This window comes from Sphaeramia orbicularis, chromosome 19, assembly GCF_902148855.1.
Source record: "Sphaeramia orbicularis chromosome 19, fSphaOr1.1, whole genome shotgun sequence".
NCBI lineage: Eukaryota > Metazoa > Chordata > Actinopteri > Kurtiformes > Apogonidae > Sphaeramia > Sphaeramia orbicularis.
In genome coordinates this window covers 5,766,139-5,781,724 of record NC_043975.1, presented here as the reverse complement: position 1 = coordinate 5,781,724, position 15,586 = coordinate 5,766,139, and the positions used below count along the sequence as shown (strand labels likewise).

The following is a 15,586-nucleotide window of genomic DNA, read 5'->3' as shown; positions in this document are numbered from 1 at the left end:
AGAATTTTATTTTCCTTGGTCAGGATATGTACAGCTGTAGCATCTTAAACTGACCACTATGAACATTTGACAGATAAACAGAACCACAGTGCTTCAGTTTCAGCTCACAGTTTGTCATGTCTTTTATATATTGGGATTGTCTCTGTCAACTCACCATATATTTTTTATACGTAAGTTTTTTTTTTAAATTTTGATCAATTACTAGAAATTTCAGACGACCTCATTTGAATTCCAGGCGACCCCACATGCGGTTCCGACCCCAAGGTTGAAAAACACTCGTCTACGATGTTTGAATCCCCAGCAGGAACACTTGCATTTTTCAAACAGGGGGCCGCTGATAGATAAATTTGCAACTGATAAAGAATTCTACCTAGTCATAGAAACATTACCTTACCTTGTCATTACTGATCACAGGGATCATGCTAACTAGCTTCTGTAAAGCAGGGTTAGGGTTAGTAATGAGCATACGACCATGTGGACAATGGACTGTGTTCTACCGTCTTCACCCATTGGCTGAACACCAACAGGAAATAGAACTTTACAGACGCATTTTTGATTTCTTAAGGTCTTGGAGTGTGTATAGGAAAGAATCTGGTGATACGATACAAATCACAATACTAGGATCACAATATATCGCAATATTTCACAATACTGTTAACAAAGCAATATATTTTTTTAAAGATTATTTCCTGGAAACTAACATCTGCCTCTTTCAGACAGTAAAAAGTGTTTTTAGGATGCTTGAAATGACCGTTATTTAACAAAACAGTGTTATCAGTTTCAGAAAACTACATGTAGGACCTGCAATATCACAATAGTACTTTCATCATATACAAACAGAGCAAAATACCCATGTGAATATATAAATAAAAGAGTAAAATACCCATGTGAATATATAAATAAAAGAGTAAAATACCCATGTGAATATATAAATGAGAATCTCTCCGGGTACTCCGGCTTCCTCCCACCATCCAAAGACATGCACTGATAGGTTAATTGGTTAATCTAAATTGCCCATAGGTGTGAATGTGAGAGTGATTGTTTGTCTCTATATGTTCAGCCCTGCGATGAACTGGCGACTTGTCCAGGGTGTACCCCGCCTTCGCCCCTGTGTAGCTGGGATAGGCTCCAAGCGACCCCTGTGACCCTAGTGAGGATAAAGCGGGTTCAGAAAATGAATATATAAATGAGAGTAAAATACCCATGTGAATATATAAATAAAAGAGTAAAATACCCATGTGAATACATAAATAAGAGTAAAATACCCATCTGAATATATAAATAAAAGAGTAAAATACCCATGTGAATATATAAATAAGAGTAAAATACCCATGTGAATATATAAATAAAAGAGCAAAATACTCATGTGAATATACAAATAAAAGAGTAAAATACCCATGTGAATATATAAATAAAAGAGCAAAATACCCATGTGAATATATAATTAAAAGAGTAAAATACAGATGTGAATATATAAATAAAAGAGTAAAATACCCATGTGAATATACAAATAAAAGAGTAAAATACCCATGTGAATATATAAATAAAAAAGTAAAATACCCATGTGAATATATAAATAAAAGAGTAAAATACCCATGTGAATATATAAATAAAAAAGTAAAATACCCATGTGAATATATAAATAAAAGAGCAAAATACCCATGTGAATATAGAAATAAAAGAGTAAAATACCCATGTGAATATAGAAATAAAAGAGTAAAATACCCGTATGAATATATAAATAAAAGAGTAAAATACCCATGTGAATATAGAAATAAAAGAGTAAAATACCCGTATGAATATATAAATAAAAGAGTAAAATACCCATGTGAATATAGAAATAAAAGAGTAAAATACCCGTATGAATATATAAATAAAAGAGCTCCCCGGATTCTCAAAAAATATAAACAAAAAGAAAATCAAAAATAAACCTCCGCCATGTCTGCATTTGAATAAATACCTAAAACTATCAATACAGTACTTTTCATATCAATACACTATCAAGAAGTGAAATATCACAATATATAGTGGAATTGATATTTTCTTGCACCCCTATTAAGGTCTCATGGTCTTGCTGGTTTTTTTTTTGTTTTTTTTTCATTTGAGTAATTGAATTATGGGTGAAAAGTGTAACACAAGGGCTATTGAACATGTACCGAGTAAAATAATACTGAGATTTGATTAGTAATATCTTACACTACTGCATTACAGCAAAAGTAATCCATTACTGTAATGCATTACTTTTGTAATACATTACTCCCAACACTGAAAATAATACAATACAAACAGCCCCACAACCCACCCACCACCGCCTGCCGTGCATGCCTAATGCAGCCCAAGGTGTTGTTACCCTAAAAACAACCTGTGCTATTTTAACTGTCTTCGTAACACTTGAGGTTGGGATGTGAGTAGCACCCCCGTTGAGGAATTTCTGTTCTCCGAAGCTCTTTCTCTTCTCCCTCAAGTCATGAACAATTTGTTATCTTAAGCCCCGTTCGGACAGGATTTAATTCTCCAGGGGAAGTGTGGTAATTTTTATATTACCTGGCCTAGTCAGTGGTTTTAATCCAGTCCGGAGCCTGTCTGCGGGTCATTTTTCACTTCCTTCCTGGTAATAATTACAGTCACAGCAGTTCTCCTTTAATTTAAATCTGATTTTTGTGGATCCCTTCTTTTTCTTCACAGCAGCTTCTTATTTGTTTCTCAGCTTTTGACTGAAAATGGTCCAAGTCCAAATTATCTTTTGGCCTAAAAATGTACTTAACAGAGAGAAAAAAAACACACACCAGAAGAGATCATGTCAACTGTACTGCACCCAATAATGTAATAAAAAGTGCACTTAACCTGATTTAAATGTAATAAAACCTTAACAGGGCTTGTATCTCTAGGGGAACTGTGGTAATTTTTATATTTTCTGCCCTAGTCAGTGGTTTTAATCCAGTCCAAAGCCTGTCTCTGGGTAATTTTTCACTTCCTTCCTTCCTAATAATTACAGTCACAGCAGTTTTCCTTTAAATTAATTCTGATCTGGACCAACATTTTGTGGACGTCTTCATTTTTCGCAGCAACTTCTTATTTGTTTTTCGGCTTTTGTGTGAAAATGACAAATCAAAGTTATCTTTTTTGTCATATTTAATGAAATATAAAACCTTTAATAGATCTAATGAAATGCTCAATACATGTCAATAGATGGTTCTGGTTTTTTGTCTGCACCCAATAATGTAGAAACTTGATAAAAATCTAATAAAATTTGCACTTAAGCTGATCTAAAATGTAACAACATCTGATTTGGTAAAAATGTAACATAACATCTTACTTACTCATGATGGATAATGTTAAATCTAATTGCTCAAAAGTTACTTATCAGCTGTTTATACTCTACATAAATAATATTTGTAAAGGGTCTAAATTGCTAAACTGGAGTTTATTTGCTGATGACACAATTTTCTGTTGTTCTGAGGAAAACTAAACAACTTATCATCTTAAAAGGATGGTTTGATGTGAATAAACTAACAGTGAATTTAAGTAAAAATAAGGTTGTAATATTTGGAAATGGGAAAATGAACAGTAAACTTAAAATTATTATTGAAGTTGACCTTAAAATAATGCATGGAATAAAATTTGGGAGTGTGATAATTTTACATAAAGTATACTGGAGACCACACATAAATAATAATAAAAAAGTATCACACATAAATAATAATAAAAAACTATCAAATAACAGCAATTTTATGTAAAATCCAAGGTTTGTTGAATGTTAAGTCAATCTACACACTGTCATATTCCCTCATAGTTCCATATACCAAAGAAAACTATCAGGACTGTTAAATGACCACTGTCAAAACTATAACAACAAACAAATAAATGTAATAAGGTCCCACATTATCTGTAATTGATCATTTTTATCAGGTTACATTGGTTAGCGCTCTGAGAACTAAAATGGTTTGCTTTTAGAACCAAGTTTCCCATAGTTTTCTTTAGTATTAATAGTCAAAATTCAACCAGTAGAGCTTGGAAAAGGGAATTTTTTGGTTCATTTTAATGCTCTCTACATTGACTTTACCATTCTTTCTATACAGTACTGTGCAAAAGTCTTATTAGACCACCATTAAATTTGTTTGAGAGAAAAAAAGCAGTGTCTTTTAATACGTGTGTCCTTCCTTTGGACTTGACATGTCTTTAACTGGTTGTTTGGACAATATAAGTGTTTTACACTATGTCGAACATGTTTTATTCTTTAGGCTGCTTTTTGTCATGTGAACAGAGGTCATAATAAAAACTGACTATAAAATGTAGAAGTCATCTGATACTCGGTGTGGTTATAGTACTGTGCACATACAGTATTCCCTGCATTTTCTTGTTGTATCTGAAGAAAAGAGAAATAAATATGGATGCTCATTAAAAAATCAAATCAGAAGACATCTCTGCAGCTTCAACATGACCCGACTGGACACATTTGCACCTCATTAAATACCTTTTCACCTCAATATTCTAGAGCGAGGTGAAAAAGTATTAAAAGATTAAAAAAAAAAAAAAACAACAGGAAAAATCAACAATGTGCAATTTTCTTAATCAGCAGTGTGTAATATTCATTCATTCATTCATTTTCTGAACCCGCTTTATCCTCACTAGGGTCACGGGGGTCATTTGGAGCCTATCCCAGCTACATAGGGGCGAAGGCGGGGTACACCCTGGACAAGTCGCCAGTTCATCACAGGGCTGAACATATAGAGACAAACAATCACTTTCACATTCACACCTATGGGCAATTTAGATTAACCAATTAACCTATCAGTGCATGTCTTTGGATGGTGGGAGGAAGCCGGAGTACCCGGAGAGAACCCACGTAGACACGGGGAGAACATGCAGACTCCACACAGAAAGGTCCCACCCTCATCGACTGGTGTTGGAATCGAATCATGAGTGCTAACCACTGCACCACTGTGTCGCCCCAGTGTGTAATAATCAACAATAAATCAATAATCAACAATGTGGCATTATCAAAGATCAACAGGGTGCAATTATGGAAAATCAACAATGTGCAACAATCATAATCAACAATGTGTAATAATCAAAAATTTACAGTGTGCAATAATCAAAAATCAGCAATGTGCAATAATCAAAAATCAGCAATGTATAATAATAAACAATAATCAGTAATCAACAATGTGCAACAATAAAAAAATCAACAATGTGCAATAATAAAAAATGTACAACGTGCAATAATAAAAAAAATGACCATGGTCAATAAACAAAAATCAATAATGTGCAATAATAAAAATGTACAACGTGCAATAATAAAAAAAAAATGACAATGTTCAATAATCAAAAATCAACTATGTGCAAAAATCAGAAATTTACATTATGCCATAATCAAAATTTTACAATGTTCAATAAACAAAAATCAATAATGTGCAATAATCAAAAATCAGAAATGTGCAATAATCATAATCAGCAATGTGTAATAATCAACAATAATTCATAATCAATAAAGTGCAATACCTTCTGTTCTTACCTGTCACTGTCCTCTGAACCCTCCTAGGTATGAATGTGTGAATGTATGACTTGATTGAATGGGAGAGGGGATGATGTGTGTGTTTTTACTGTTCTTACTATTCATTCCAGCTCTATTTAAATATTTGTATTTTATATTGTGTATTTGTTTACTCAAACACTGTCTCCACAAAATGCACCTGAATGTCATTGTGTATGCTCTGTGTTTACAGTGACAATAAATCTTGAATTTTTACTTCTGGTTGTGATTTTCCGTAGATGTCCGTCAGCAGGTCATGGCACGCCCGGTACTCGGTCCTGACCTACCTCCAGATCATGGTTTTCTACAACCTGTTCACCCTGCTCAATGCGCCGGCTGAGGTCGTCCGCATCCAGACGCTGGTGATGCAGCTGCTTCTGGACGAGCAGCTCGAGGTAATGCGTGCACAAAGAGGCAGCACGCACCACTTTAAACAGCGCCATCGCCTCTGTTTTAGCTGTAATTGTCAGCGGATTATAAATGACCACTTATTGTCCCACAGTCTCGCCTTACTAAATCATAATCTGTCTATTCTATTCACGGTGGTTGCTTAAAAATAACCTCAGTGCTTGGATCTCAATTTATTTTCCCCTTTCTCTTCTTCTGTGGTTGCAGAAAATATTAACAGTGCACCCTGCTCTGCTGCTGGGCTCCTTTGTCACTGCTTGTAACGACGACTTGACTTAAAATAAAAAATCATTTTACCACTTGTCATCAAGCGAACGCCTAAAATATAACACGCCTAATCAGGTTCATTTAAATTAATCGCCTTCGTCTTAATTTATTATCGACGGCGGCCTCGACTGTAATGCACAATCTTAACACTATTGCACAAGTGGACTATTGCACGCCCTTCTACTATCGACGTACACCACCATCTTTGGTCCAATCCATGTTTTACTTGTTTCAGTGCTTTTAAAACCTTCTTTAACCTGTCTGTTCCCATTGATCCGGGCCGTGCAGGTGGAAATCAATAAGCGCTTGGCTTCACCTCGGTTGCAAAAGCAGTTGCTTCTCTTAATATTGTGGACGCTGACTGTACAGCCGGCGAATATCAGTGTCTGTTTCGATGCATCAGCTGTCACTCTGCGCTTTTTCATAATTTATGCAAAGTGATGCAGGAAGACAGTGGTGTTCTGCCTCGGATTTTACCTCAGCTCAACCCAGCGTCTACCCCTCTTCCTCCTCCTCCTCCTCCTCTTCCACCTCTTTAGTCCCATGTTCCCTCCTTTTCCCCCTGATCTCCCTGCACTCGCCTGTTTTAATAAATTGTATATGTGCTTCTCCCACCCTAACACTACCTCCTGGCTCCCTCTGCATCCTCTATTTGTCTGCTTAAATTCTTATTTTCTGTGTTTCTGCTTCCCCACCCATCCCCCATCCCTCCTTCCTCCTCCTTCCTCCTCCTCCTGCTCCCTGTAGGTGAGGGACATGGCAGGCACCACCCTCAGTGGTTTACTGCAGTGCCAGTTCTTCCCCCTGGACTCCAGTCTGCAGACACAGCTCCAGACGCTGAGTCAGACTCGCCTCCCCAAGGCCAGAGGAGAGCTGGCCTCTACAGGTACACACACACACACACACACACACACACACACACACACACACACACACACACACACAAAAGTATTCACAAACACATCACAATCCCACATCGAGGCAATCACAGTAATACTTGCCCTATTACCCCTTTCTTATCCCAGTGGAGTTGTGAATCTTGAAATTCCGAGGCCCATTTTAACCTCTTAAGTCCGGTTGCCCCTGGTACCGAGGGCAGCCATAGTGCCATTTTTGTTGCCGTGGTAATGCTACATGACACTTGTAGCAATATATACGTGCTATACATTCACATAAGGGAACATAAGGACATCAGCTAAAACATGTTTCTTGGAAAACAGAACACAGTTCAAACAACAAGCACTTAAATGGGCAAATATCAAAACTAGGCTAACAGTCTGAGACCAGGGTATGTTATGAATAATTTAATAAAACAACAGACCAGTGAGACAAACTTAACCCATAACGACCCAAACATCCACCGTCAACCAAAAGCACTTCCTGATCTAAAATGTTCAAAAACTTTTGATCCACTAATCCTATTAATACATGCAAATAACTGGTGTAAAATACAGTTATTCATCTTTTCATGGTCATCAGATATGACCCATTTGGACGTTCAGAGGCTCCGTAGTTACCTTGGAAACACCGTCATCTTCTACAACATTGATTCACCAGTAAAACTCATGGAGTTGGATCAATGACAGTGGATGGAGACACTGGGTGGTATATTTGACTGAAGAAGTCACTTTTTCTTCAGTTTTGATGTAATAACCTTTGAATTTACTCTGAGTTTTTGTAAACATCTATATGATCAGTAAATTAAGTGTAAGAAAAGACTTGAATTTCACTGAATAATGCAAAATGCAAATGATAATATGATAATAAATGGTGATAAATCACTTAGCAAAGGTTAAATGTAGAGATTCATTTAGAAGTCGCTTCAGAAATATTTTTAGGTCTTTAATAGTTAAGATAAGAAGGAATCATTCACATTTACTGTGTTTTGCTACATCTCAGTGGTGAATGCTACTTTTTATTTCTAGTTATTTGCCTGACAGATTTAGAATTTTCAGATCAAGATTTGACCCAATGGATTTTATAACAAACTTAAAAATTTTGATGAAACAGGGGAAAATACCTGATTATCACTGAAAAATACAAAATACATAAGATAATGTTATAATAAACTAGAAGCACTCAGAGAGCGCAGACCTCCGCCAAGGCTGATCAGTGCCCCCCCCCGTGGGCCCCCCCACACCAAGGAGGTTATGTTTTTGCCAGGGTTTGTTTGTTTGTTTGTTTGTCTGTCTGTCTGTTTGTCTGTCCGTTAGTGTGCAACATAACTCAAAAAGTTATGGACAGATTTTGATGAAATTTTGTGGTCTGCGCCCCCCCTGTGGGCCCCCCCACCCCCGATCACCACCAAAATTTAATCATTTCTTCCTTATCCCATTTCCAACAAACCCTGAAAATTTCATCAAAATTTGTCCATAACTTTTTGAGTTATGTTGCACACTAACGGACAGACAAACAGACAGACAGACAAACAAACAAAGAAACCCTGGCAAAAACATAACCTCCTTGGTGGAGGTAATGATGATAAACACTTAGGACATGTTAAATGTAGCATTAGTTCTATGTCGCTGAGGGTTGAAGTTCCTTTAAATGTCAAATTTCTTCTTTTTATTCTGAGCTTTTATGAACATCCGCATGATCAGTAAATTAATTATAGGAAAATACCTAATTTTCACTGAAAAATGCAGATTTCAAGCAATGAAATAATAAATGTTGATAATACACTTAAAAAAAGTTAAACAGAGAGAAAAAAATATTTGGAACTGACACAAAAGTTGTGCTGGGTCTTTATGGGTTTAGCAACCTCTGGCTAAGCTAACACTAAGCAGATCCAACAGTAGAAGTTTTATTTCTCTGTGGCTAAAACTGACTGAACGAGACAAGGAAGAGCAAAAATAAAGGCCACATTATGACCTGATGATTACAACTTTAGTTTAGTTTATTCATTTATTATGTTGTGGACAATCCCAAGGGGCAGCTTTAGCTAACATGGCTAGTATTTTGCTGTAGTCCCTGGCCTGATGACAATAGGCACTCTAAAAAAACCCAACATATTACAGCACATTAACTATAAAGAGAGAGTTAAGCCAGCTAAGAGACAAGATAAATCAATGAAGATAAGAGAGAGCAGTGAAACATCAGTACATCATCATAGAGAGACAGCGCATGTAATCAAAACATACAAAAGCAGCACATACAGTATAATCACACAGAATACATCAGGACATAATCACAGACAGGGATGCAGACAGACATCACGTATGGACAGACAGCATCCATGATCATGACGTAAATAACACACAGCCATATGTTAGTGTGTGCAGGTGTACATGTGTTTTTAACTTAGCTGTATAAGTGGAGTATGTATGTATGTCTTTAATGTGGGTTGTCTTATTTTTGGACTGGTGACACTGCCTTCATCTGATGGTAGCTCCAACACCCCATACGACCCTCTCAAGGATAAAGCAGTTCAGAAAATGAATGAATGAATGTGACCTTTGCTGTTCTCTGATCATTACTTGGTTTTATATGAATGAAACTTCAACTCTCGGCTAATCCCTTGTTTTGTTTTACATTCAAATGATTCCGTCTGGACTCAAATGGCCCAGGGTTTAACAGGGTACCTCTCTTTATGCGACTGTGTGTGTGTGTGTGTGTGTGTGTGTGTGTGTGTGTGTGTGTGTGTCTGTGTTTGTGTAGACCTGGTGCGACGCCACGCTGGCGTGCTCGGCCTCAGCGCCTGCATCCTGTCGAGCCCCTACGACGTCCCTCAGTGGATGCCTCAGATCCTGATGGACCTGAGTGACCACCTCAACGACCCGCAGCCTATAGAGGTACACCACACATAAACACACACACAGACACACACTGGCATACAAACATCCCGCTCAACACGCAGTGAGCGCAAAGAATACAATTTCATTGTCCAATTGAGGAGAAAATTGTGTCTTTGGCCTCACCTCAGGCATGAAGAAGACATACAATGTAATCCATAGTGCAGGGTTTGAATAATACATTACAACGACAGGGAGCCAATGATGATGATAATTTACTGCTTCTCCTGTTGCAAAGTGAAAGAAATGAGGAAGAAAATACAACTGGAAGAAGTAAGAAATATATTTTCAGGTCGCTTCTGTCTGCAGTCTATTGCACTGCTCCTGGAAAGAATGCCAGCTGAGTAAATTCAGCTCAGATCTAAAAGGAAAACAGTTTTATCAGAAACTCAAACCTTAAAGCAGATAAATACAGCCAGTCGACTCTACTATCTATCAGTTTAGTTTATTATATTATATTATATTATATTATATTATATTATGTTCGGACGACACGGTGGTGCAGTGGATAGCACTCGTGCCTCACAGGTCCTTGGTTCGATTCCAACACCAGTTGATGGAGGTGGGACCTTTCTGTGTGAAGTTTGCATGTTCTCCCCGTGTCTCCCGCGTGGGTTCTCTCCGGAACTCCAGCTTCCCCCCACCATCCAAAGACATGCACTGATAGGTTAATTGGTTAATCTAAATTGCCCATAGGTGTGAATGTGAGAGTGGTTGTTTGTCTCTATATGTTCAGCCCCGTGACCCTAGTGAGGATAAAGTGGGTTCAGAAAATGATTGAATGAATGGATATTATAAGACTCAAAAGCATTGTCTATCAATAACTGCTGTTCTGTATCAATACATGTCAATAATTGGTGTAAAACACAGTTTGTCGCCCTTTCATGGTCATCAGATATGACCCATTTGGATGTTCACAGGCTATAATAACCTTCAACTTTACTCTGAGCTTTTATGAACATCTACATGATCAGTACATTAACTATAGTAAATACCTTATTTTCACTGAAACATAAAAAATACAGAAGATAATATTATAATAAATGGTGATAAATCACTTAAGAAAGGTTAAATATAGAGAATTCATTTGGGAACTGCCACAAAAGTGACACTGGGTCTGTATGGATTAATGTTTCCTAAATTCCAAATAATATCTTCTCACTTAGATCAGAAAATAACAAATGGTTGAATCAAAAAAAAAAAAAGAAATTTGCATAAATTGTTGTTGGTCATGTTCCTCCTGCATCATATATTCACACATTAGAATTTATTTACTGAGATAATTCCATCTCTAAAAGCCTACTGAGTTTATGGTAAGAGCTTATATTAATATAAATATTATCATGATAAACTTTATTATTACGCTAAATGTTGAATCACTGTTTCTTTCCAGTTTAGTGGATGGTTTTGGTCTTGAGTGAAAGTTGATCAAGACAGATTGTAGTTTTAACTGAGTTTCCAATTTGAGGTTCAGTGAAAATTCCACCTTTTTTTAGTTTTGTCTCACTTTAGACTGAGCTGAATTTGACTGAAAACACCAGATTTTTAATCACTTTGAATATATATAGAACTAAAACACTGACGTTAGATACTGCTAATGAATATATATCAACTTATAACTCAAAATCCTGACACATGGAGTAATTAGGAAGTCAGATTTGGAATCAGTGTACCTGATTTAGATCAAATCTGGTATTTTCCTCCCTGCAGTGAAATCAGTGTTGACCAGTGTGATTGATTTGTCACCGAGCCTCAGTATTAAAAGAAATTTTAAGAAATACTTTATAGAAAAAACCTAAATTCATTGCTTGTGTTGCAGAGGTTTCTACAGTCTTTTCCTCTTCTGATCCAACAGAGAATTTACAAAATATCTTATATATTCAAATTACAAAATCTTTTTTTTTTCGCTGATACTTCCACTGTCAAAACATTTCTGCCAAATCCATATAAACTCATAGGAAATATAAATGATTTTTATACATTTACACACACATGAACCTCTTTGAAATAAAAAATCATCACTTTACCTACGTATATACAGTATATTAATGTTTATTAAAGTTTTACTCATTTTTGACTCATATATTGGACACTTGTTGCAGTATTGTTATGTAGACCCAACAAAAACAGGATCAGGCGAGGCAGTTTTAGAGAAATAACACAAAAAATACAGTATTTTGAGACCTTGAGTTCATTTTTCAGTCACACAGTACTAATCTATTTACTCACAATGATCTTAGAAGTTGGTATTTGGTGGAAAAACGCAGATTTTCAGTCACAGCTTTCATTCTTTTTATCATCACCTCAGCTGTTATTACCATCATCTTCCTCTTCCTCATATTCCATACGTTGTCAATGAGGTTCCTCTCATGGACATTGTCTCTTTATTTTCCCCAGAGCTGGAGACTAATCTGCAGTCAAATTCGACCACGTCTCCTGCTCTTTTAAATCATTTCATTTGGAGGAGGCGATGTAAAATGAATGCACTAAATGTATAAATCATGACTACACTCGTTCTCACTGATCATCAATTTAATTCTTTGTTTTTATGTCCTTGCTGAACCATGCTAACTTTTCACTCCAAAACTTGTTTCATGTTGAATAATTCCTGCCTGGTGCATTTAAATTGTTATTTGTGGTGTGTCAGCATTAATAAATTACATTTAGGGCATTAGTTATTAATCGCTGTAAACAAATGAGATGGTTACTGAAGAGTTGTCAGATGCTGTTGGATTCTACACTGATTTTAATTTGCAGACAAACATGTGGCAAGAGGGAAACTGCTGTTTGTCCTATAGATTAAAGTGGAAGTGTTTATTTTGGTCACATCCAGTCTTTTTCTATCCACTATTTTAGTAATAATGCACTAGAACTAATAAAGATGGAGGGCCTTCACTTGTTTTTATCCTCAAAATCTACTTTTAATGATAACACATCCACATTTCAGCAAAAACAGACAATGTGCTGCCACACATGTAACAGGTTTTGGGCTAAATCCTTAAACAAACAGCAGTAAAAACATAAACTACTTGATAGAGATACTAATGCTGATGTTATATACATTACTTATTTTTTTAATCAGGTGTTGATCTGCTAATGAGGGCATGGTAATCAGATTGAATTTACATACACAAAATGAATGTAACAGAACAAGAATGTATGTCTTATAATGTGCTAAATATACTAACTAAGCTTTTGCATCATAAGAATCATGAAATCGTCATCCATTCGTGTCTGAGCTGCTGGTGTAAGCCAGTATTTTGCGATTTTGCCATCACCATGTTGGCTTTTTGGAACCAGAAGTGACCATATTTAGACAAAGGGGGTGGAGCTACAGCACTGCAAGGGGTAATGGTTGCACTAATGCTAAATGTTAGCTTACTGACTTGAAAATACAGTCAACTGTAGTCGTTTAAAGAGACTGGAACAACTCCTGGAAAAAAATATGATAATTCAGTATTTTTTAGAGAGAAGTCCAGTATAAGTGTATGGGAGCCAGGGCTTTTTATAGCAGCATTTAGTGGCTGACAGAGGTATAACACTTCAAGATATTTTTACCTCCACCAGGAGGTATTGTGATTGCTTTGCTTTGTGTGCGTACGTGCATTTGTTTGTTTGTTAGCAAGATAACTCAAAAAGTTATGGACGGATTTTCAGGAAATTTTCAGGAAATGTTGATACTGGCACAAGGAAGAAATGATTCAGTTTTGGTGGTGATTGGGGGTGGGGTGGGGCAGATCTGTTTTGGTGGAGTTCTGCGCTCTCTGAGTGCTTTTCTTGTTTATTTTAGGGCTGAGATCTTTGCTTATCACTTGAAAAACTTCAACTTTTTCTATTGTTGGTGATATTTTTAATCAGGATTCTATCAGTAAGAACACCAGGATCGATACTATTATTGATACATATATAATTACAAATAGAAAAGTGATGTGATTGAATATTTAAACCACCAACACCGCTCACTAGTCAAGAAGAGTCAGAAGACCGTTTACGGCAATACATCATTTTGTGACTTTTACCAAAAAATGATGTATTACAGAAAGTTATATCGCTGGTTGAAAATCTGCTTCTGCTGATGCTTTGACAGGCTGAATTTATCACACATTTAGATTTTTAAGAATAACTGATCGTGCATCATAAAACAGGGTGATTTATCATATAAATAAATGCGATAAATATCATCTGGTGACACCGGTTTACATCAAAATGTGGCTAAATGTTGTTTTTCATCAAAACAATAACTCCACAAGTCTACAACTGTGGAAATAACTATCAGAACAACTGTGATTTTTGTAGAAATTCAGAAATTACCATAGAAACTGCCACTGGGTCTGTATGGGTTAATGTTTCCTAAATTCCAAATAATACCTTCTCACTTAGATCAGTAAATAACAAGTGGTTGAATAAAAAAAGGCATAAAATGTATAAATTGTATACTTGATAAATTGTTTCTCCGGCATCATATATTCACACATTAAAATTTATTTACTAAAATAATTCCAGCTCTAATAGCACAAATAAACAGAGCTAGTATTATTATAAATATTATATCAATACATGTCAAATCACTGTTTCTTTCCAGTTTAACAGATGTTGAGTTACTGATAGATTTTGCTGAAAAAGTCATCTTTTCTTCAGTTTTCTCTGTTTCTAATATAATAACCCTCAACTTTATTCTGAGCTTTTATGAACATCTACATGATCATTAAATGATACATAGGAAAATACAGGATTTAAAATGAAAAAAAAAAACCCCATAAAATAATAATCTTGTTGAAAATGAGAAGCAGCTCTCAATTAACTTACTTGGTTAAATAAATAAATAATAAATGGTGATAAATCACTTAAAGGTTAAATCTATCTGCCAGTTTCAATGGAAAAGTACAGAATCTCATGAGATTCCTGTAGGAAAAATGTGACTCTTTTTTTTTTTTTACCCCTAGCCATAAGTCACACTATACAAATGGGAATTCACAATGCTGGAGGAACTGTGGTGCTACACTGCACATCATTTCCACATATTCTGGCAATGCCCAAAAATGAACTATTATTGGAAGGAAATACATAAAACCATAGAAATGATTCTTAATACCTATCTACCCTTTGATTACAAAACCCTATATTTGGGATACATTTCTCCAGAGGTCAAAAACATAAATAGATACTTATTCAGCATATTACTAGCTGCAGGAAAAAAGCAATAACTAAACGACAGATGATACATGAACAACTGACAATAAATAACTGGATCGACATAACCATATGGGAATTTATAGGATGGAAAGAATAACCTTTACTGTAAATTTGAAGATGGATTCTTTAGTGTAATACCGGGAGGGATGGGTGAGATATGTGAGGCCTTTGAGACCCAATATTGCTGAGATGACGGCATGAATATGGACTCAGAATCCTCTAACTGAAGGACATATGTTTTAGTGTTTTTTGTGTTTTTATTTATCTATTTATATAGTTCATTTCTTTAGATCTCCATTAGCTTTGGCTTAGACCATCGCTATTCTTCCTGGAGTCCACGCCTATCACAATTGTCTTTTTACTGCAATACACAAATTACCAAAAACACCCACGC

The 15,586-nt window shown here is 35.9% G+C and overlaps 1 protein-coding gene across 1 annotated transcript in view; it reads left to right on the top strand.

Moving 5' to 3' along the window:
- psme4b (proteasome activator subunit 4b) overlaps positions 1 to 15,586 on the top strand; it is a 95,164-nt gene that overhangs the window by 77,699 nt on the left and 1,879 nt on the right. Inside the window, exons 44-46 of the mRNA XM_030121768.1 lie at positions 5,773 to 5,928; positions 6,956 to 7,094; positions 9,866 to 9,999. Of these exons, the coding sequence (XP_029977628.1) occupies positions 5,773 to 5,928; positions 6,956 to 7,094; positions 9,866 to 9,999 (429 nt within the window). The remainder of the gene's footprint in view (positions 1 to 5,772; positions 5,929 to 6,955; positions 7,095 to 9,865; positions 10,000 to 15,586) is intronic.